The sequence below is a fragment of the Pimephales promelas genome, chromosome 23 (assembly GCF_988280905.1).
Source record: "Pimephales promelas chromosome 23, fPimPro1.hap1.1, whole genome shotgun sequence".
Taxonomy (NCBI): domain Eukaryota; kingdom Metazoa; phylum Chordata; class Actinopteri; order Cypriniformes; family Leuciscidae; genus Pimephales; species Pimephales promelas.
In genome coordinates, this window is record NC_142791.1 from 3,988,169 (window position 1) to 4,010,303 (window position 22,135).

Genomic DNA, 22,135 nt, shown 5'->3' on the forward strand with positions numbered 1-22,135 from the left:
TGTTACCTGTGTCATAATCCTTTTAGTTGTGTTGCCAGAGAAATTTGATCCAGGCCATGGGCTCGAGGGGAGCCGTTATTGAGATAAATACGCCTCTCAATCAGGGGATTTTGCTCATCAAGAGTTACCCAGCAGGTTTTGAATACGACACTCAGTCAGCGCTGATCTCATAAAAGCAAATTCAAAGCAAAAACCAAATCCAGCCCTGACTTCAAAGTGTTTTTCAAAATAATTCCTGACATTGACTGAAATCTGTGTTCCCCAGCGGAGACGTAACAAATCCAGATTTTCAAATAACTGACTTCAAGGACTCTCAGACAAGTCTATATAATAATAATAATAAATAAGATGATATGACAAATATAAATGTAAACGAAAAAGATAAATACAAATTAAAAAGATTAATATATAATACAACATACAAAAATACAGAATAAATAAATAAATAGATAAGTTACAGATTTTAATCCGGCCGCTTAATTATGGCAACAATCATAATCACGATTTTTTTTATTATTGGTGGGAGATATGATCAGTGATATTATTAGTGTTAATGATCAGTGATATGATCATGATTATTGGTGGAAGATATTATATGATCAATGATATTTCATGATACAAGTCTTTCAAATCTCAGTAAAATGTTACAATTATCAATACATCAGCAAAAACTAATACTGGGTTAAAGTAAGGAAAAAGTCTTCAAAACAGTTAAAGAAGACAAGAAGTTAGCAATGCAATAAAAGAAATAAACTAAATTACAAACAAAAGCAACAAATTATACAAATTAAATAAACAGTGCTATAAGTTTTTAGAAATATGTACTAACAGTGGTATTCAGATAAGTAATAACCTATAACAGACATTGAATAATTGAGTAAGCAAATGTAAATCAGGGACTACAGGTGGAAATTAGCACAAGTGCTACAACCTGGTGAAATGCATCTCTCCTTTCTAAGATGAATGTATATTTTACATTGTCCCTGTCCAAAAATAAATTAATGAAACTATACATTAAATATAATCCTTATTAAAATTAGTTTATTCATTCAAGAGCAGTGAGTGATTTTATCTTTGTCTTTTGTTGTTTGATTAACAATAATGACTGCAGCAGATTTATTAGGCTGCTGTCCCTTTAAGAGCTAATGCACAGACCCAATATACAGTTACATAGTGCTCTTTCTCAGTGTTTACATTCACTTAAGACATAACCGACTGCGTTTACAAGGACAATTATACAAAAATTGTGTTTTGACCATTTACGTGAGAATCTGAAGCCCACAGTATACAGTACATCACATATGCCATGCACGTTTCGCCCCATCTCGGAGCGTGCGCACAGGAGGCCGTCTAGGGAACCGTATATCTTTCGAGGCTTTTTAATAACACTGTTTAATATCAAGCACATCCCGCAGTTTAGCAACAGTAAACTGCATTTTACAACACTCATTTAGCTTCAAGTTTGGGCTTTTGGGGAGGAACGAAAGCACACCACTGTGAGTGAAAGGAACGGGACAGACTGTGGGTGCTGCACAATAATCGCTTCCAGTCAAATATCTGTTTTTCATGCAAGCCAAAATCGGAAATGAAAAATCAATTACGATTAATGGCACAGCCGTAGTTTTTAGACCTCATTGCTAACCCCCTCCCCTCCAAATGATAGCCCGCCTCCACTCTTCAGGTAAACGCATCAGCAAGCTGGATGGTTGCATCTCAGTGTGATTTTTGTCAAGAGCTGTCTGGTGCAAGGATTCACTAGAAAAGCTATTTGCACTTGAGTGCACAGTCTGACCTTGAGAATCTATGAGTTCAAAACAAGAAATGGCCAGACACAGCGGTCCACCAGGACCACCGAAGCATTTACCTGCCTCCCATCGAGAATGAGTGCCGGTGTAGTACACACTGCTGAAGGCACAGAAATGCAGCAGAACACGCCTCACGGTTGCACCTCGGCATTTCATCTCCTTCACGCCTCCACACTGCACGTCACTTTGCAGTTCTCATTTGGGGTAACTGCATGAGATTGCGTGTTTGCTCACTGGACTTAGCTATTGGATTTGACCATTATTGCTGAATTTATGAGTGTTTGGTCAACATTTTCTTCAATTCCCAGAGTAAATATATATAATAAGGTCACGGTGTTTGCGCCACAGGGAGAAAGTAGTAGATTGTGAAGCATACCCAGAAATTACATGCGAGGTTGGATCATGTTCAGTTTATGCCAATATAGTTAATAAATGGAAAAATGAAAAATAAGAGTGTTCATATGCATATAAAATGCTGTTTCTCAAAATGATACAAATGAGATAATCTAAAGCTTTTCAGATGAAGGTGTGACAAACTAATTACTCAATCTGTGAATTAAGATGGTGGCAAGATAAGCCAAAAGGCTTACTGACTGTTCAGGGTTAATGATCTGTCTGATCTAGAAATCTCAATGGGCAGTCTGTTCCAGAAATCCCTCTCACACACCCCAAACACATGCACTAAAAGATAAACAGGGTCCGAAATTAACCATACACCTGCCTATTGAGAGGGAACAGAAATACATAGATAATCCTTACTGTCAAAACTGTATTTTGTATTACTATACGTCATACTATATCACACACCAGACACATTCTACAGCCATCAGTGACATTTATTTCAGTCACCACACCAGTTCGCTATTTATCTACCAGAACAGCAAATGAGTGGGAAGGCAAACATTCTTCTGCTGCCCACATTACGATTGTAGCCCAAAATCAAACCCAGACACATCAACAAAGGCCTCTCAAATAATAATAAAACAACTTTTTAAAATACCTTTCATAGTCGAAATTCACACATTTGTAAGTTTTTGAAATCCTGTATGAGTGAAAAGGATGTTCAACAACTATTTAATACCATGTAATTTAAAGCGATGGACAGCAGATGAATTATTCAGATGATATTTGGACATTTTAACATTATTCTGAGAAAAAAAATAGGATCACTTAGCTGATTAACAGAAGCGTTAGTTAGTTCCAAAATTTAATGACAGTCTTATCAGTTATCTTATATAAAAATATAATATATATATTTTAAATGAATCAAGCCTACATTATATAACTTATTTTTTTAACATAATTATAAATTATGATAGAAATTGAGAAATTGAGGAATGGAATGTTGGAAGGAATGGAACGCAAGAGTTCTACAGGATCAACACTTTCGACAGAATGTGAAGCTGGTTTCTGATCTGCTCTGACAAACAGGCGTCACTGAGCGCCACCATCTGTCCAAATCCGCCTGTTTGAGATCTGGACACCCCTAAGAGACTGACCTCGAAGAAATATCACAATGTCTTTGTGATCTTGCAGAACCATAAAACGTGAGTACCTTGTAGGGGTGTAACGATTCCCTCATGTCACAATTCGATACATATCACGATACTGAACTCACGATACGATATTATTGCGATACTCTCCAAGACTTATGGTAAAAGTTTAACAAAAAATTTCTGTTGATTAAAATGCTAACTTTGAAATTACATTGTGGGTTTAAATGAATAGGCTTGGACTCGGTGCTTGTAACACAAGGACAATGGTGACACCAGAATAACAATATTCATGATTCTGAAGCTGAAAATATTGAATTATTTTACACAAATATTCTTGCACTTTTTCTATGTGTACGTGTATATAAATGTTTGTATATGTGTATATGTATAATATTTGATAAGCTGTATACTTTTATAATCTGCATTTTATCACTATTTGCTATATATCTTTATAGGGTGGTGGTAGTATGGAAGATGAAATATATTATTATTATTATTATTATTATTATTATAGAATTATGAGCCCCCCATTTCTTTTCTCTCTATAAGTAACCAGTCAGAAAATACTACGTATAAATATTAGTAACATTATTTTCTATTTACTATTACTATTTATTTTTATGTAATTTTATTTATTTATTTTTTTAACTGGGTCGGGCGTCTGGCCCGGGTGCTGTTGGTGGGCGCGGCTAGCACGCCCTGTTAGTGATTGGACTAAATGGCCCTTCCCCTTCACTACCTCTAGCCAAACCCCTCCCATCAAGTAAAATAATTCTTTTTAAGTGATACCAGGGTTGGATGTGGTGTCTCTGGCTAGGGAGCTACCCAGTGTACGCCTCGGTCCAAACCATGGGACAAAACAAAAAAAGAAAAAAAAAAAAAAAAAAAAAAAAAAGGGGGGGGGGACCCAACCACCAATAACACTTGGCTGTGTCAGGTCACAAACAGACTAGGGGAGCTTGGTTTGGAGGTGCCTGTTGTGGTCCCCCGGTGGAAAAACTCAATGTAGCCCAGAAGTATAACGATGGGGGTTGGGTGTCACTGAAGGTGGTGGAGGGGAATCGTGTTATTGAATCGAGGGGAAACATCTGTGTCTGGGGGGCCTGTTGGTTGCGCTCACTGGCAGTTCTGGGTCAGCCCTCTGACCCAGAGTTTAGAGCAGATGTGCAATAAAAATAAAATTAAATGTATTCTTATTGTCATATTGCTATTGTCACTACTGTTGTAGATTGCTATAGCCTATATTACTATTATTGTCATGAATATTATCATTATAAATACTATCATTGATACTGCCACCACTAACACTAATACGGATACATGTATATATGTATATATATATATATGTGTGTATATATATATATATATATATATGTATATGTTTCTTTGTGTTTGTCAAAGTCTCTATCATATCCTCTACAACTATTCAGATACTACCGAATTGCATCACAGAAAGGATCTCGTGTGCCTACATATACCACTTTGTCGATAACTGTGTGGGGCTGTTGTGAGTTTTTCTGACTAGATATATTTAATATAATGTTGGACACACAAAGTTACACAAGTCATTTGGTATTATCAGGACCCACAAATATTCCCCCATTCCATTATTATACATTATAAACAACATTATATATAGTAGTTTAATGTAGTACTGACACTAAAACTTTTGTGAGAATTTTTTCACACAGTAATTTTTATTTTGTGTGAACCATCCACAATACATATTGTCACTATCCACGATATGTATCGCCATTTTTTTATGCCGATACATTGTGGCACGATATATTGTTACACCCCTAGTACCTTGGATAGGTTTTTTATGTTTTGTTTAAGATGATTAACTGGAGGTGAGATAAGTCTATGAACATCCTACCACCTCCGTCTCCCTCAGTCACAACACCCTCCTTTTGCACTTTCTGAGATTGGGCTGGTCTTCTCTAGCAGTGTCTAAGCCTCGTCTCTCTCCTTTAATCTTCTCACGGCTCAAAGCTGTCTTTAGATGTGAGCAGCTCTACACTCAATCCAAGCTTTCAAAGCAATAGAAGTGAGATACCTCAGGCAAAACCTTCACAAATATCCAAGATTACCACCACACAGGCAATGACCGGACAAATGGTCAAGCAATTCAACAATCTTAAACAGAGCAGACAGAATTAGCAATGAACAAGTGTCTTAAGAAGCTAGGCTAGTTAGGTTAAGTAGATCAGAGTTGCAAGATATTGAATGAAGAGCAAAAGCTTCACTTGTTATTTCTATGAACGGATGATCTGCAATATGTCTGTTTTTGCCATCTCTTCACCTACAGAGTGCATTCAATGCGCGTCTGCAAAACGACAGGACACATTGTTGTAGCGCATCCCGGGGGACAATAAACAATAGCGTCTGCTACTGAATACCAACAAAGCGTTCTTTTACAAGACTTCAGGTCTATTTTCAGGAAGGATGGGTGGAGGCCTGGGTAACAGAGTAACATTTCCCTTTAAACATTGGAGATTAGATTGCAGACCTTCCAAACAGTGACCGCGATAATTTTGCTGTGACTTCTTCCATCTCGATGGAAAGCTTATTCTGCAAAACAGGCTTGGAAAATCGTTTCAATTCCAGAATGACTTACTGAAAACTATTTTCATATAAAACCCAAGAAAAAAAGTCAATTTACACATACCACCGCTGGAAAAAGTCAACTTTTAAACCACAATCGTTCAGACTGACAGCGTTTTCTTGTTGGAGAAGTTTGCGTTTCTCAGGTTCAGGGAAATGTATTTATTTATTTGGTGGCGTTATCGAGGTGATCTGGGAACAGTGGAATTGCCTGGTGAGGGAATGCTGGAGCTTATCAGGGAGTGCCAGGCGGTCGAAGAGGAAGTGGAGAGTCAGAAAAAGGAAAGGCCTAAATGCTGTCTCTTCCATAATTTATTGCTCTCTCTCTCCACCTCTCCCTCTTTCTCCCACCCTCCTTCTACTTTTCCTTCCTGTATTTCAAAAGAAAACACTAATAATGTTATTTTGCAAAGAATGTTAAAGAGAAATGTTTTCCACACAAAGAGACCCCTTTTCCTCAGAATAAAAGGGCTTAAATTTAATACAAACCTTAAAGAGAGATATTTTAGCCATTACAGACCATTTCAACATTGGTTTAAGAAAGTGACATCTTTGTTTGTTCCTTGGACATTTACAGTTATATATATATATATATATATGAAGACTTCAGATGCAAAAGCCTCTAAGTGCCATTTGAAATTTTCTTCTAGAATGATCATTTTTATCAAGCTTGTATATTTAAGTTCAGTGATTTCACTTAAATGGCAATGATAATTACTTATTAATTGTTATTTAAGTGAAATTACTGAACTTAAATATAAAAGTTTGATAAAAAATCATCATTAAAGAAGAAAATTTCAAATGGCATTTAGAGGCTTTTGCATCTGAAGTCTTCATATGTATGTATATGTGTGTGTGTGTGTGTGTGTGTGTGTGTGTGCGTGTGTGTGTGTGTGTGTGTGTGTGTGTGTGTGTGTGTGTGTGTGTGTGTGTGTGTGTGTGTGTGTGTGCATATTTTGCATGTCATTAATCAAGTTTCTGCAAATGTTTCCCTTCCCTTCAAGGATCTATAATCTATGTTCTATTCATAAGTGCTCTTTGTCTGACCGGCTTGGAAAAGTCGATGTCTTCCACTGGTTTTGGATCAATCTAAAAACAAAGTGGGTTTGTATGTTTACTAATCTGAAAGTTTTTTTTTTTTTTTTTTTATCTAAAAGGATTATTACAGGGTTATTGACTTAACAAAACCTAGCAACAAACCTAGGCACACACATTTTGAAATGTATTAAATTAGCATGGCAAATTAGTTTACTAGCACATACAGTAGTTAGAAATGTAATTTAGTATTTGTATAGATACAGGCTGATCCATCCATGCAAATGCAATGTAAACTAATGACCTTTCTGGGCACCTTATCGACAAACCATAATGATTTTCTTCAGATTCACCCAAAACAAGACAAATATCGCCCACATATTTTGATCAAATGTTCCCAACCTTTCCACTACGAACGTTATTGTTAATCATCCAGACTGCGATTTATGATCTATGCTTTTACCGCATCTCTTGCTGTATCAACCAGGTAATGATATTTATATGGATACGATACTTCAGGTGAACGAACGTTTAATGTTCTGTGTGAAAAGTTTGCGAAAAGTAATTCCACATCATTGTTTATTTTCAGTTTTTGTAAATAAGATAACAGTTCCATGTATGTTAGACTTGAAGTACGCGCTTGTTTTGACACATCCGTGATTTGTTAATGATTACGTCCTTGAAATGGTCTATAAACCTCTCCACAAGGCATTAGTATTTGAAAATACAGTTACACTTTATTTTAAGGCGTCATTGTTACAGTGTAATTATATATTTAAGTACTGAGTAATATTAAGCAACTACGTGTACTTACTGTAGGTTAGGGTAGGGTTAGTTGCATGTAATTATACTGTTATTACTATGCAAGTACATGTAACATATGTAACAAGGACACTGTAAAATAAAGTGTTACCGAAAATACCTAGCGGATACAGAAATCTGTGGGTCAACAGACAACTGTAGGCATTTAATTAAAAAAAAAAAATTAAATATCTATTATTTTGGGTTATTTGTGAGACACCTTCGACCACAAAATTTTAATTAAAAATGCAGTTTCACTATGGAGAACCACATAGGCCACCCAGTATTAAATTGGTTGCCTGTGTGGCTTTTTAATTACATATGAGACATTTACACAAAGATTTAAGCATTATAACAGATTATCTTTTGGTAAACAAACTTGCTACTAATGGGACTGCAATGAAGCATATCGAATGCACAGTACTTCTTGTAATTACTTTTTATGGAGGGGGAGCAGAAACTAGTGTTCAAATCATAAATCAGGGCATCTGAAAAAAAAAGTGACACTATTGAGACAAATAGCATTGCAATTTAAAACATTAAAATGTAGAAATGCAGAGACAATTATAGCTAATAAGGCAAAAACAGGCAATTGTTCTGTATTACTAGCAGTACACTAAAAAAAGAGGAGTTCAGACCTCACTCTTAAAAAAGATACAGTACATACAGAGCTGGAATACCAAAACATAAAATACCATGAAATATCAGTTGATAAATACATCAATCTGTCGATTAATCCACTAATATTGGGCCATTTTAGGATTATTGGACGATGAACAATAGTAGTATTTTTGTTATTGCAAAAAAGGCAACAAAAACACTCTTCATTCAACAAGACTGCAGCCAGACCAGTCTATACAATTGCATAATATCTTAATAGTAATACATTTCCTATCCTTTTTGTTTTCAAACAAAATTTGATTTTAAAGTCCTGATTTTAACCTTCAAATGGTCTTCGTTTCCCGTTTACACTTCTGGACTTCAGGGTCTGTACGACCCCAACAATTGATTGAGTAATTGTACAAAAAAATACATTTTTAATCATACAAATAATATATAATTTTTTTGTTTACTTCTCATCTATTCATTAATGCTGTGTTTTTGGAGATATAAAGTACTTTTTTATCCATATACCACACAATTCCTCAACTACACCACTAGCTTGCATATGAAATATTATTTTTTTATGATCCATTGCATTTATGCTCTAGTAGGCCTTCATTTCTGTGTAAAAATTTTCAGATTTATGCCAGATTTTTATTTTTTTTTGACACAGAAAATATATATAGTTTTTTTTTTTTTTCACATTTCCCATTCATTTCAATGTGGGGTTATATTGACCCCGAAGACCCGAAGTGTAAAACATTTTTTTTACATACCTCCAGAACAACCGAATCAAGCCCAGTATAGATAGATAATGTATGAAAAGTCACAAAATCTTATTCCACTGAGATGAAGGGAACCCTTTTTTTTTATTACCGTAAGTAAAAGTCGATTGGGGTCGTATAGACCCCATGACCCGATTGAGGGCTACGGAGGTCTGCCTCATGTGAAAGAGATGAGAATGCTGCTATCTGAACCACAGTGACTAAGGCGATTGTCAAAATCTTTTTGCTCTCTCTCATCTGTGATTGTGACAATTTGATCAGACAACCCAGGACAAACTTAAGTACGTGCCGTGCCCCAATAACTTCAGTAAGCAAGTTCCAAACTCCACTTTGCTGTATTAATAAATAATTCTTAAGATGTTCCATTTCTCTGAGCATGTTCTCTGCTCAGTCAGTCATGAGAATGAAATGTCATGAGATTTACCTTAATTCTGTCACCAGAAATAGTAACCTCACTCAAGGGACAAACTTCCATCATGGGCGCACAACTTATCACCTGCGTGGAGGTTTGACAGCTGTATCACTCAGAGCTGCAACTATCATTCCCAGCCAAAACACTGAAGCTTCAAAAGAAATGTGAAAATTAATCTCCAAGTTAATTTGCGACAGCTGAATGCTCAGCAATGTGAATCTAAAGGTGTATCATAGTGTTTCCAGAAATGATATAAATTTCCAGTTAAGCTAAAATGTGTGAAATGCAAAGTACTACCATGTACACGATCCTCAGGCGGCGTAGTAATCCTCTGCAACTGTGCATTTCAAATCTTTCATGTCTTTATAAAGCTTTGAAGAATGATTTCAATGTCACTTCCAAGTTATCAACCTGCACAAGATGTAGGCTAATATGGAGTAAGGTGATTTGGAAAAGCAAAGGATACCTTGGCTTTGATGGTAAATACACTGAGCCTGCATTTACGCTGATTTCAAGTTCAAGAAAGCCAAGTCAGTTTTCTGAACTGTAAAAAGCTTTAATACTTAACCAATAAAGGAATTTCTCATTCTGTTTTTCTCTTTACATAAGTAACTTGAGAAGCAGGCAAAGCAAAAGATAAGATATTCTTATTATCAATGACAAGTGCAATAAATGACACAACAGCTGCTTCACTTTATATAAAAACAAGTCACAAAATAGTCAAATATCAGCTAGTCAAATTGTTAGAACACATTTCATTGATTATTCCCTCCACAGTCCACACACACACTCAAACAGTATCTGTGCTTATTCTGTGCATGTCCCATTCTCGGATTAAACCCACTAGCTAATTTGCTGATTCTTCGCAATGCCTGAATAATCCAACCCTAATCCTCACAGGCTCGATTAAACAGTCAAATCTGGCGCTCAGAATCTTTCTGTTTTTAATAGGCACCTCACTTCAATACTCTCTGATCCAGTCATTGCCTGCTGGTGATGTATTACAACACGTCCATTTATCCAAAGAGTCTTCTTTCAATTACCCACTGACCCCTGAGAATATTTGTCCCTAAAAGACTGCCAGCATTCAGTTTGAATTTTATACTAGACCTCTAGACTGTAATGAACAATTCAAATTCATGATTCATTTTGCAGTTATCAACATCTGGCTATAGTATAACTTAAAATGGATAGCTGCAGTCCAGATAAGCTGATACATCATTTCAGTATTATACTGTTGATCCAAAACATTAGGACCACCCGCCTAAAATGCTGTTAGTCCTCCATATGCTTCTAAAACAGCTCTGACCCACTGAGGCATGGACTCTAAAAGACCTCTGAATGTGTCCTGTGGTAACCGGCACCAAGACATTAGCAGCAGGTCCCCAAGTCCTGAAGGTTGCAAGGTGGAAACCCTCTCAGAAGAAAAGGTTCTAATCAGCACTATGTATTTGAAACCCCTAAAAGGTTCTATACAGAACCGTTTTTAAGGGTTCAAAAATAAGAAGTAATAAGACCCTAAAATGTATTTATGAATGCATGTGAATGATCACAAAATTCAAGGTATGGGGGTTAGAAAATGCATTTAATTATATAATTTTATGTAGGTAATCAATATCATGCAAAGAGTGCCATTTCGGTTTTTCTGCTCCAAAAATCACTAAAGTTACTACAACAGTTTAATGAACAATAATTCAATTACAACTACAAAATGTTGCAGAATAATGTAATATGAATAATAGCCAATAAAGAACTTTTGTCCCAAAAGGGTTCTTTCTTGTCATTAAAGAACCTTTTTTTAGAATAAAAGGTTCTTTGGAGTTGAGTAAAGAACCCTATGCTTCATATATAGAACCCCAATTAACCCTTTTTTCTAAGAGTGCCATGGATCGAACTTGTTGGTCCAGCGCATCCCACGGAATTGGATTGAGATCTGGGGAATTTGGAGTACACTTCATCTTGTTGCTCAAACCATTCCTGAACATTGTGTGCAGATTGGTATTTTTATCTTTGGAAGAATTCCATAAATCTCAAAGAGAAATGCTCCACTCTCAATCATTCCCAATCTCATTAGCATTCAGAACCTCTCGAAGGCTGTCGTTGTGAGAGGCAGCAGGTTTAAAGGTGAAACTGTTTAAATGAACATTCACAGGTTTTCATCAAGTGCTCAATTATGTATCACACAGTAATTAGGAGCCTGAATTATCGATAGTGGAGGGCAAAAGCAGGCCTGCTCCTGACAGCTCCGGCTATTTTTACACTGATGGGGAGAAGATGAACTCCCTGGTGCGCCTCCTGTACTGATTATTTCTGAGTGGTGAGTGGGAATGAATGGCTAATGACAGGGAATGCCAGAAATGGATTGGGCACAGAGTGAGAACAGGACATCTCTCTCATTCACCTTAATGTGTTTTTTTGAAAGCGACGCTCTGTTGGGGGACCCTGGGTTATTATTTTCATAAGTGTTTCCACAAATGTCAAGAGAAAACTGGGAATGGAGGGATGCACGGAGTCCAGCCTGTATAAATTAGGAACAAAATGGATGGGGAGAGATAAAGTGGGGAAAAAAATGTACTCCGGAGATTGCGGTGGCAGAACATCGAGAAAATGATCTGTACCTGAGCTCAGAGGACCCCGTTACAACATACAGGGGAAATAAAAAAATTCAATTTGATGCAAAGTCGGGTGGGTGACAGTCGAAAACCTGGGATTAACTGAAAATGCGGGGATCTGGAGTAGATCTGGATGGAATACCGATATCCTCAGGCATGCTGTAATTCACAGACTGCAAGACTTCAGAATTGAGCAAAGCATTCTGGGATAGAAGATGTTTCCACATTGCGATGAGGTGTCAAATAGAGATCCAACTTTAAACGTAGACATGATGTTGGGGCGCAGATTTATCTACACCATCTCAAATGCAAACACACACACGACATGCATGTCCTAATGCATACTGCATTACCCTGCTTCAAATCTACAAATCTAATGTTTGAGCTGAAGGGAGCAGCAGTGTGTGAGATATTAGCTTGATATACCGCAGAGATACAGCATCACCCCAGGGCTTTCTTAGGAGGATAAAATTATCATAAATTATCATAGAAATTGTCTATATGCTTAGATTTCAAGATATAAAAGCAGGGGCACATTCAAATATCTGTATTGTCTTGCATTGGCAGCAGACTGTAGGGCAATTAAGAAATGAAATGCACATAAATGCAATGGCAAATCAGGGATTTTAAGTTATTTTTTAGACATTTCAGTAACACCTTTTTCTAATAACTGAGTTTTAAGAACCACAAATGAGAGTTTTGTGTTTCATTTTCACTGTGGCTCAAAAATCAGTGCACCTGTTGATTTGTTAGATGATGCGTCACTCGCTTCCAATTTAGATGGTGCAACACTTAATATACACAGTATGCAAGTGCTGCAACCACACTAGAACTGCTATTATAATCAACGCAAAGATACAGTGTAAATAAGAAATGTGTATGTATGTACACGTGTTATATACTAATAACAAAATATCTGTGACACTGTGTTTTGCACAGTTGCTTTGGCAACCGAACTAAAATCCAAATCACGTATGGCTTAGTGTAGCAAGGCTGTAATTTAATTCAAAAAGCAGGTCTGACACACTCCATAAAAAAACATAAATATGGTAAATTTACTAGAGTAAAATTATTAATATAGCCTACTTACTACAAAATATTCCTTTTTTACAGTGCATACATTCTTGTCTTAATAATTTTAGATATATTATTTGTTAGATATAATGTTATATTATCTCTATTAAATTCTCAATTATTTTTTTTAATAATAATTGGTTTTGTTTATTATTTATTTATGTAAAAAAAAAACATATTTATTACAAAAAATTAATTACTATTGAAACAGCCCTTGCAGGCACATAGAATGAATACAAACAGTTTCAAACAATACAACTTCTGCAAATGACAGCCAAAAATAACTCCATAATGAGCCAAAGAGGATCCACATTAATGACTAAAGGATTTAAGGGAGAAAATCAATGACAGTAATGATCAGTCACTAATGAGGAAAGAAACACACTCGCAAAATGTCAATGAGGGTCACAGAGAGCTGAGGAGCAACGGCCTGAAATTTAATCACAAAACCAATAAATAAAATTAAAATGTTACAGTTGCTCTCTTTATTGAAGACATTTCAGTGTTTTGATGAAATTCATGATTGTTGCCCCACAAGAAAGCACATTTTCCCCATTTCCATGTGTTTGCTCAGACTTGGCACAAGATGTGCGGCTGCTAAACAATAAGGTTTAGATCTAAACATAATAAGCTCATTTTGGAGCATTTAACCCTTAACACTGCTAATGAAAGAGCATGAAACAAGAGGTCAGTGCCTGAGGCTTGGCCCCCTGATCAATCCCCCCTATTTAAACTACTTGTGTGGGGCAATGGCCATTCGGTCACTGCAAGTTTAGAGGCCAAAAAAAAAAAAAAGATTTGTGGACCTCACATTGGATTAAACTAAATGTGTTATTCAGGAACAACCCATTCTCCTGGAACCCTTGATTGAATTACAGTAACATCTTTCCTGTAAATCATGGAATGGAGAATTAAAATGCTAATTAAATCACTGTTCATTTTAGTTAGGATTGTGAAACAGCTCTGACAGTGTATGCATCTGGTCTGTGAAAGCCCGATGGGAGGATAAAACCAGCGAGACAGAGGGTCTTTGCCTCGGAGATGTCATTAACATAATGAAGTCTTCGCACTCCAAAACACTGGTGTGTGCCAGTGATTCTAACACTCCCTCTGAGAGTCTATAATTACAGCTTATAATGAGAGCTGCGCCAAAATTATTGTTATAGTATCCAGAATGTAAACACCGGTTTAGGACCCTTCAGTTCATGTCTGAAGAAAGAGTATATAATTATATGTGAAGATGACTGTTCTCAAAGGTTATAAATTAATGTGTGCAGGATGTTTTTTTCTCTTACAGCAATGAGGTTGAGGCTTTACCCTGCCGCAGGAGAAGACATTGTGCTGATGAGCTGTAAAGTATCGCTTTCTGTCCTCTAATGGCTGATGGGATGACAGGTGGGCATAACCTCAGTGACAGCTTACTTCTGATTCCTTCTCTAACTTCTTCCTTACTCTCGCTCCATAATAATCCACATCTTTTTTTCTTCTCATTGTCTTCCCTGTGTCTCTGGCTATACAGACAGATATTTACAGTAAAGCCAATCCCAGAATGCATTGCAATACGTTCTGTGAAGAATAAATCCAAGATGGCAAATGCAATAAAATGTATTATTTCTTTCAACGAGAAGTATAAATTAATCAGTTCAGTGGATTTTAAATTGACTATTTTACCCAATATTAGTGCATGCTTCTGTATGTGTTTTTACTTAAGATAACAGTGTGATTAGGGATGCACCGATATGAAACTTTTGCTTGATACCGATAATACTTTGTTTGAAAGTCGATAACAGTTTAGCCAATAAATTTAAAACCACATTTTTATATAATTTTTGACAACCTGATTACAAAACAAAAGTCTCAACATTAAAAGCCATGTCCCAAGAACACAATCATATGTATAACTATATATACACATTATAATTAAACTCAATATAACTCATTTATATAGCCTATATATGACAGACTTGCATGTTGCACAGTTTTGTTTTTGAAGTGATTCCAATCATATTTTAAGCAATTCAGAAACATCATGGTGAAAAAAAGTGCATCTGAAGTGGCTCAGCTAAAGGAAATAATTCCTATTTATCGGCTTTAATATATCAACCAAATTTTATTATCGGGTTGATAACGATAACGTTAAAAATGAACATATGAAGAGTTCAGATGCAAAAGCCTCTAAATGCCATTTGAAATTTTCTTCTTTAATGATGATTTTTATCAAACTTGTATATTTAAGTTCAGTAATTTCACTTAAATAACAATTAATAGGTAATTATCATTGCCATTTAAGTGAAATCACTGAACTTAAATATACAAGTTTGATAAAAATCATCATTAAAGAAGAAAATTTCAAATGGGATTTAGAGGCTTTTGCATCTGAACTCTTCATATATTGGCCAATACCGATATGGTGGCTGATATATTGTGCATCCCTAAGTGTGATACTCTAACATTTGTACTGTAAACGTTTTCATGTTAAATAGTTGAATGAACTTTAAAAACAGAATTTGTCAAACAAAATGTAAGTTGGATTTTTTACAGTGTATTAGGGAGAAGCCCTCTCATGAAGTGTTGTCAAAAGTACAGACTTCGGTACCAAATCGATACTGAAATCAAAAAAAAAGTGACGATACTAGCATTTCCGGATCAGAATGGATTCTTAAACATCTCTGATTGGTTTGAAAGTAGGCGTCTATAAGTGGATATGTTACGGATCGGCTGATATTATCGCCTGCTTTCAAACACTCCCGTGTGTATCTGTGCAAGCGCTTGGTGAGTTTTTTTTTAAAGTGTTGATCATTGTAGCCAATATGCTGACAAGGTTTTTGCTTGTGCAGCCGAAAGAACAATTCTCACAACATAAAAAAAAAAAAAAAATCCTAAAAATGACAGTGTCCTCCTAGGCACTATATTCTAGGAAAATACGATTTTTCACCAGAATACAATTTTAGATGCCACCATATTAGGTCAATGTTTTAAGTTAAAACATTTCTGACAGTGCAAACAGAGAACTCCAGGTACAAAGGAACGATCTGACAGACAGACAGTAAGTTGCTGTCACTGCATTTCAGGACTGGATGATTCCTGACCAGCCATATGAGATTACACTGGATTTCAGCAGTGGTAATTACTCTGTCACTTCCTCTACAGGCGCTCAGCTAGCTCACTAAGATTACTCTTTGCCTGAGTTGCATTAACTGGATTTTCAGGACTCATTTAGTTTCATGTCAATAGTTTTGATGCCAAGTTATCAAAAGAAATTCAAAATTTCAAAAGCAAGGGTGAAGATGCTAAGTGCCAGGTAAGGACAATCAATATTGTTATGGTAATAGGAATGCAATATCCAATATGAAAGAATATTATTTAAATTAATTGGTTTCATATAACGATTTGCAAATCTTCTTTACAAGACACAATGGAACTTCAAGAATGAATTGCACCAGCTGACATTCATTTGCATGCGCTGTCTGTGTTGTTTCAATGTTCTCTAAAGGAATTATGCAAATTAGGAAATGGTGCAAAGATACTCCAAAAAAATTGCAATTTGCCTTAATTTAAATATGCATGGCTTGGTTAAACTGCTATTGAATAAGACATAGGTGTTGTCTCTGAAATGCATCACACTCTGTTTCTCTCATTTAAGATATTATTATCTATTATATATATTATTATATAATCTGTGTTTGAGAGATGACAGGAAGGAGTCTCTGCGTCTGACCTCAGTGTCTCAAGTCATGAATTGTTACATGGATTCCTGTTAGACCAGACAGAGAGCAGAGTAAAACCGTCACCTTGCATGAGTTCAGTATCTAAAACTGATACATCGGCCCGACAGCCTGCCACAACACCACGTCAAGTTAAATTGAATGATAAATGGACAGACACACATTGGTGTTCAGAGCTGCACTGGGACTGTATGATCTTATCCAATTTAATAAATAATAATTCACTCAAATATATTGATTTATTTATTTTTCTTAATAATGATTTAGGCCACTGTGGTTCTATACTGACTATTTATGTGTGTAATAATAGTGGAATGTTTAGTCTTACTTTATCGTGCTTTGTCAACACAATAACACAATGGCACATCAAAAGACAAATTGTGTTATGTGGGTGCAGTTACTGTAAATAAGTGCAACTGTTCTACAACATCATCACTGTACGAGCTCTGTTACAAGGTAACACTTTATTTTGATGGTCCCTTTTGAACATTCTGTTGACTATAAGTAACTCTACATTCCAGCTTATTCTAACCCAATCCTACCAGTCTACTACTATACTAACACTCTAATGAGAGTTAATAGACATGTAGGTGCAACATTGCTTATAGTCAACAGAATGTATTAAAGGAGTAGTTCACTTTAAAAAAAAAAAAACTCTTGCTGATAATTTACTCACCCCCATGTCATCCAAGATGTCCATGTCTTTCTTTTTTCAGTCGAAAAGAAATTAAGGTTTTTGATGAAAACATTCCAGGATTTTTCTCTATATAATGGACTTCAATGGGAACCAAACTGTTCAAGGTCCAAAAGACAGTTTCAGTGCAAACTGCAAACTGTTCAAAGGGCTTTAAATGATTCCAGACGATGAAGCGAAAACGATCGCTCATTTAAAAAAAATAACAAAGTTTAAATTTTATAAGCTCAAATGGTCGCCTTGCTCTGTTCTGTGATGCGAGTTCGTGACTAGTCTTTTTCCGAGTCAATTCGTTCATTTCATTTGTTGAATGAACCAAATCATTTTGATAAATGAGTTCGAACAGGAGAGTCACGAACGTGTATCACAGAACAGAGCAAGGCGAGCATTTGAGCTTATAAAACTTAAACTTTGTTATTTTTTTTTTTAATGAGCGATCGTTTCGCTTGATAAGACCCTTATTCATCGTCTGGATTTGTTTAAAGCCCTTTGAACAGTTTGCAGTTTGCACTGAAACTGTCTTTTGGACCTTGAACCGTTTGGTTCCCACTGAAGTTTATTATATGGAGAAAATGTTTTCATCAAGAACCTTAATTTCATTTCGACTGAAGAAAGAAAGACATGGACATCTTGGATGACATGAGGGTGAGTAAATGATCAGTTTTTTTTTTTTTAAAGTGAACTACTCCTTTAAAGGGACCATCAAAATAAAGTGAAACCACTTCTCCAATAGGATGTGGCATGTCTTTTTAAAAATGGATTATGATGCCATTACACATATGTGTAAGTGTATTTCCAAGAATGTCAATAGGCCAAGAAGAGAGTTGGGAAAGTCGCCCACTAGTTTTCTCATGACCCCAGACCGCACTGAGCACGTTCCTCTGGGGACTCAGCACTGAGAGAGGGACTCCTCTCGCTTCCGTATAAGGGACATCCTGATTCACAACACAACCCACATCTCAAACCCTAACATACATGGCAAATGAAAACTGCAATGAGCTGAAAATGGACACTTAAAGTGTTAGTTCACCCCAAAATGAAAAGTCTGTCAGTAATTATTCACCCTCGTAAGATCTTCAGAACACAAATTAAGATATTTTTGATTAAATCTGAGAGCTAGATCACTCCTCCATAGGCTTCTTAAGGGATCGAAACTTGCCGGCCCAGAGAAGTTATTGAAGACATCGTTAAAATAGTCTAAGTGACTACATTGGCTCTATCTTTACGTTTTTCAAGTGATGAGAATACTTTTTGCGTGCAACAAACAAACAAAAATAACGACTTAATTCAACTATTCATTTCCTTCTCTGTGGGTCTTGAGATTTCGCATACTGTAACTACACAGCGCTTCTGTGTTGTCAAACCAAAAGGCATTTGCAAACAAATGATGCTAAAGCATTTCTCAGAACCAACTTTTCTGATACTTTCAAATATTTAAAATTATTTCTTAAAGTAAGTTTAAGACAGTCCCTCTAAATTTCATACAGGTGTAAATGATTGCATTAATTATGGACATGAAAGTGTCCAAATACCTTTTGTCTTAATTTTAAACAAATCTATCTTTTAACATTTTAAACATGACAATCTTTTATTTATTATTGCTTGTGCATTCCTTCTTCAAAGAAATATCACTTAATCTGATATTTTGTAATCTGATGCAAAGACGTTCAGACATTTTAAGTGGCCAAATACTTTTCAGACACTTTAAATCAACAAACTTTTCAGTTAGATTCTAGAGCAGCAGTCATTTCTGTGGGAACATGGAGTTGCTTTAAATATAAAGGCAGAACAAACAGAACCTTTTGAATTACCCCTGAAATTACTTTGTTCTTACCAGTGTCGCCAAAAGGCCAACAAGGGCTTTTACCAAAAGCCAAGCTTTGACCTGTACACGCTACCAAAGCAATGCAGGATTACAGTAACTTATGATGTTCTTCTGAACTAATTTTATCCCTGCCACCTGGGCTTAACACAGAAACCGGCGATGGAATTTTTCTGAGCCATTTCATTCCAAAGGGTTTAGTAAATCCTTGGTTTGCACTACAAACGTGAGACCTGTAGCTCTAGATTTCACATTCAATTCAAACTTCTGCTGTTGCAGTATTATAGACAATTAGTATACAAGTCATTTCACTATTTCTCACTCGCCTTCCCTCCATCAACACTGATCAAGTTTGGTCCATTTTTTGTACCTAATCAAGTCAAGGAAACACCGAGCTGTTAACCCATTTCATTTTCACCCACGTCTCTCATTTCCAGGCACTGGAGAGAAGAGGACGCACCTGCAAAATGTGTTGCTCTGTGCATGTTTACATGAGAAAACAATGATAAGTAATCTCAGTACTGCCATAAGTCATATCCCGTTCCTTACAACTGCTACAGTATTACTACATACGGCACTCAGATCCAAACAATGCCAATTGTTTATACTTCACACATAGAATAATTCAAGGAAAATGGCATTATTGACCAGAAAAGCAGCTTGTCAAATGATTCTGTAAGCAGCAGATGACCACACCCAGGATGAAACTAGCTACTCATGGAAATGTTTAGATAACAGTGTTTTATAAGGGCATGTGACTCAAGGGTTTACCTTTACTAATGCGCAAATGACACCAGGTAGTAATATGTGCGACACACCAGGTAGTAATAACACGTATAACATAAAACATACCCTAATGGCTATATGTTATGTTCATTTAAAACCAAGTGGGAAGAAAAAGACTAAACAAGTATAACAAAATAAGCAAAATAATAAGACGTTTTTTTAATTAGCCCTATATTAATTACATGTTATATTAATATTACAATACACACACACACACACACATTTACTTAGCTATCTAAATGGGACATTCCATAGTAATGGAAAAAATGGTATATTCTATCCCCTTAGACTAATCAGCCTACCCTAAACCTACCCTTCACACAAAACTTTCAGTATATTTACATAAAAAAAAACTTTAATTAGGCTATACTTTATTTTTATACCAGATTTACAAATGATGTGGCTAGAGAGGTTTTTTGGAGATTTTGGTCACTTCTGTGTAAATTTGTCCCCAAAATATAGTTAGGTACACACAAACACACTTAATCAAAAATAAAATAATATATACAGATTTACTATGTAGGCCTAGTTTAAATAGCAAACGCCTTTAATAGCCTAACGTTACATTGCTGATCAATTTTATGTGCGAGTTTATGGCTTACAGTTTTTACATTTGGACTGGAAACAGCCAACAAAAGCAAAATAAATCGTCTTTTACAGGCTACAAGGTTTTTTTTAAAAAAAAATAAATAAAATAAATAACAATATAAATATATACACAATAAATTAGTCATACCGTTGACTTTTGTTTTGTTTTTAATCGTTGAACTGGAAACAGCTTGAATGAAACCGAACTACCCATTTCGTGAAAACATTAAGTATTTACATAACCAAAGCACACCGAAATAGTTAATATAGTGGTTTAGAAGCAGCCTACCTGAAATACAGCAGAGAAATGTGAATATTTGCAGGCAGGTGTGAAGTTTCGCTGCAGTTCGCGTCTCCATGGCTCAGCATGTGAAGAGTGTCCGCTCTGCGCGCGCTCGTCCGTTTACACTGCTGCGCGTGAAGTAGATAACAGTTATCTACAAACTAATCAAAGAACTAGGGGTCTTTCAAGTGTCCTGAAACTATGTGTTCTCCTCACAACCAACGATGTTTACCGTGAGAAGACCGACGCTACTACATAATCCTAGCTAGAAATCATCTTTGACTCCAGAATTCAGTGGAATGAGACCGAACAAGTGTCCGTTTGTTTCGCGGCGAAGTGAGTTTCTCTACGCACTACACAGCCAACGAGAGTGAGGTGGTGAACACTAGTAGCAGTATAGTTCAGTCCGAGATGAATGCACCTGCACGCGCGCAACGCCCCCCTGCGTGGACTGAGACGTCATCGCTTCTGTTACAGGTGAAGTCTGCAAAAGAAACAAAAGCAGACAGATAGACAGACAGACAGACAGACAGACAGACAGACAGACAGACAAATAGACAAATCGACAAATAGATAGATAGATAGATAGATAGATAGATAGATAGATAGATAGATAGATAGATAGATAGATAGATAGATAGATAGATAGATAGATAGATAGATAGATAGATAGATAGATAGATAGACTAAACATGCTGGGTTGTTTAAACCCAACGATGGGTCGAATATGGACAAACTATTGGGTTAAAAATGTAAATATAAGAGTTAACCCAATGGTTGGGTTTGTCCATATTTGACCCATATTTGGGTTTAAACAACCCAGCAGTTTTTAGAGTGTAGATAGATAGATAGATAGATAGATAGATAGATAGATAGATAGATAGATAGATAGATAGATAGATAGATAGATAGATAGATAGATAGATAGATAGATAGATAGATAGATAGATAGATAGATAGATAGATAGATATTTTGTTTCCCTTTCACTATCAAGTCATTGTCAAAACAT

At 36.0% G+C, this 22,135-nt stretch overlaps 1 protein-coding gene across 1 annotated transcript in view; it reads right to left on the reverse strand.

Annotated features, from left to right (window-relative positions):
- The window catches only part of esama (endothelial cell adhesion molecule a), a 42,540-nt gene extending 21,033 nt beyond the window's left edge, over positions 1-21,507 (reverse strand). The window contains exon 1 of the mRNA XM_039677442.2: positions 21,132-21,507. Coding sequence (XP_039533376.2) covers positions 21,132-21,201 — 70 coding nt within the window. The 5' untranslated portion in view covers positions 21,202-21,507. The remainder of the gene's footprint in view (positions 1-21,131) is intronic.
- Positions 21,508-22,135: the final 628 nt, after the last annotated feature.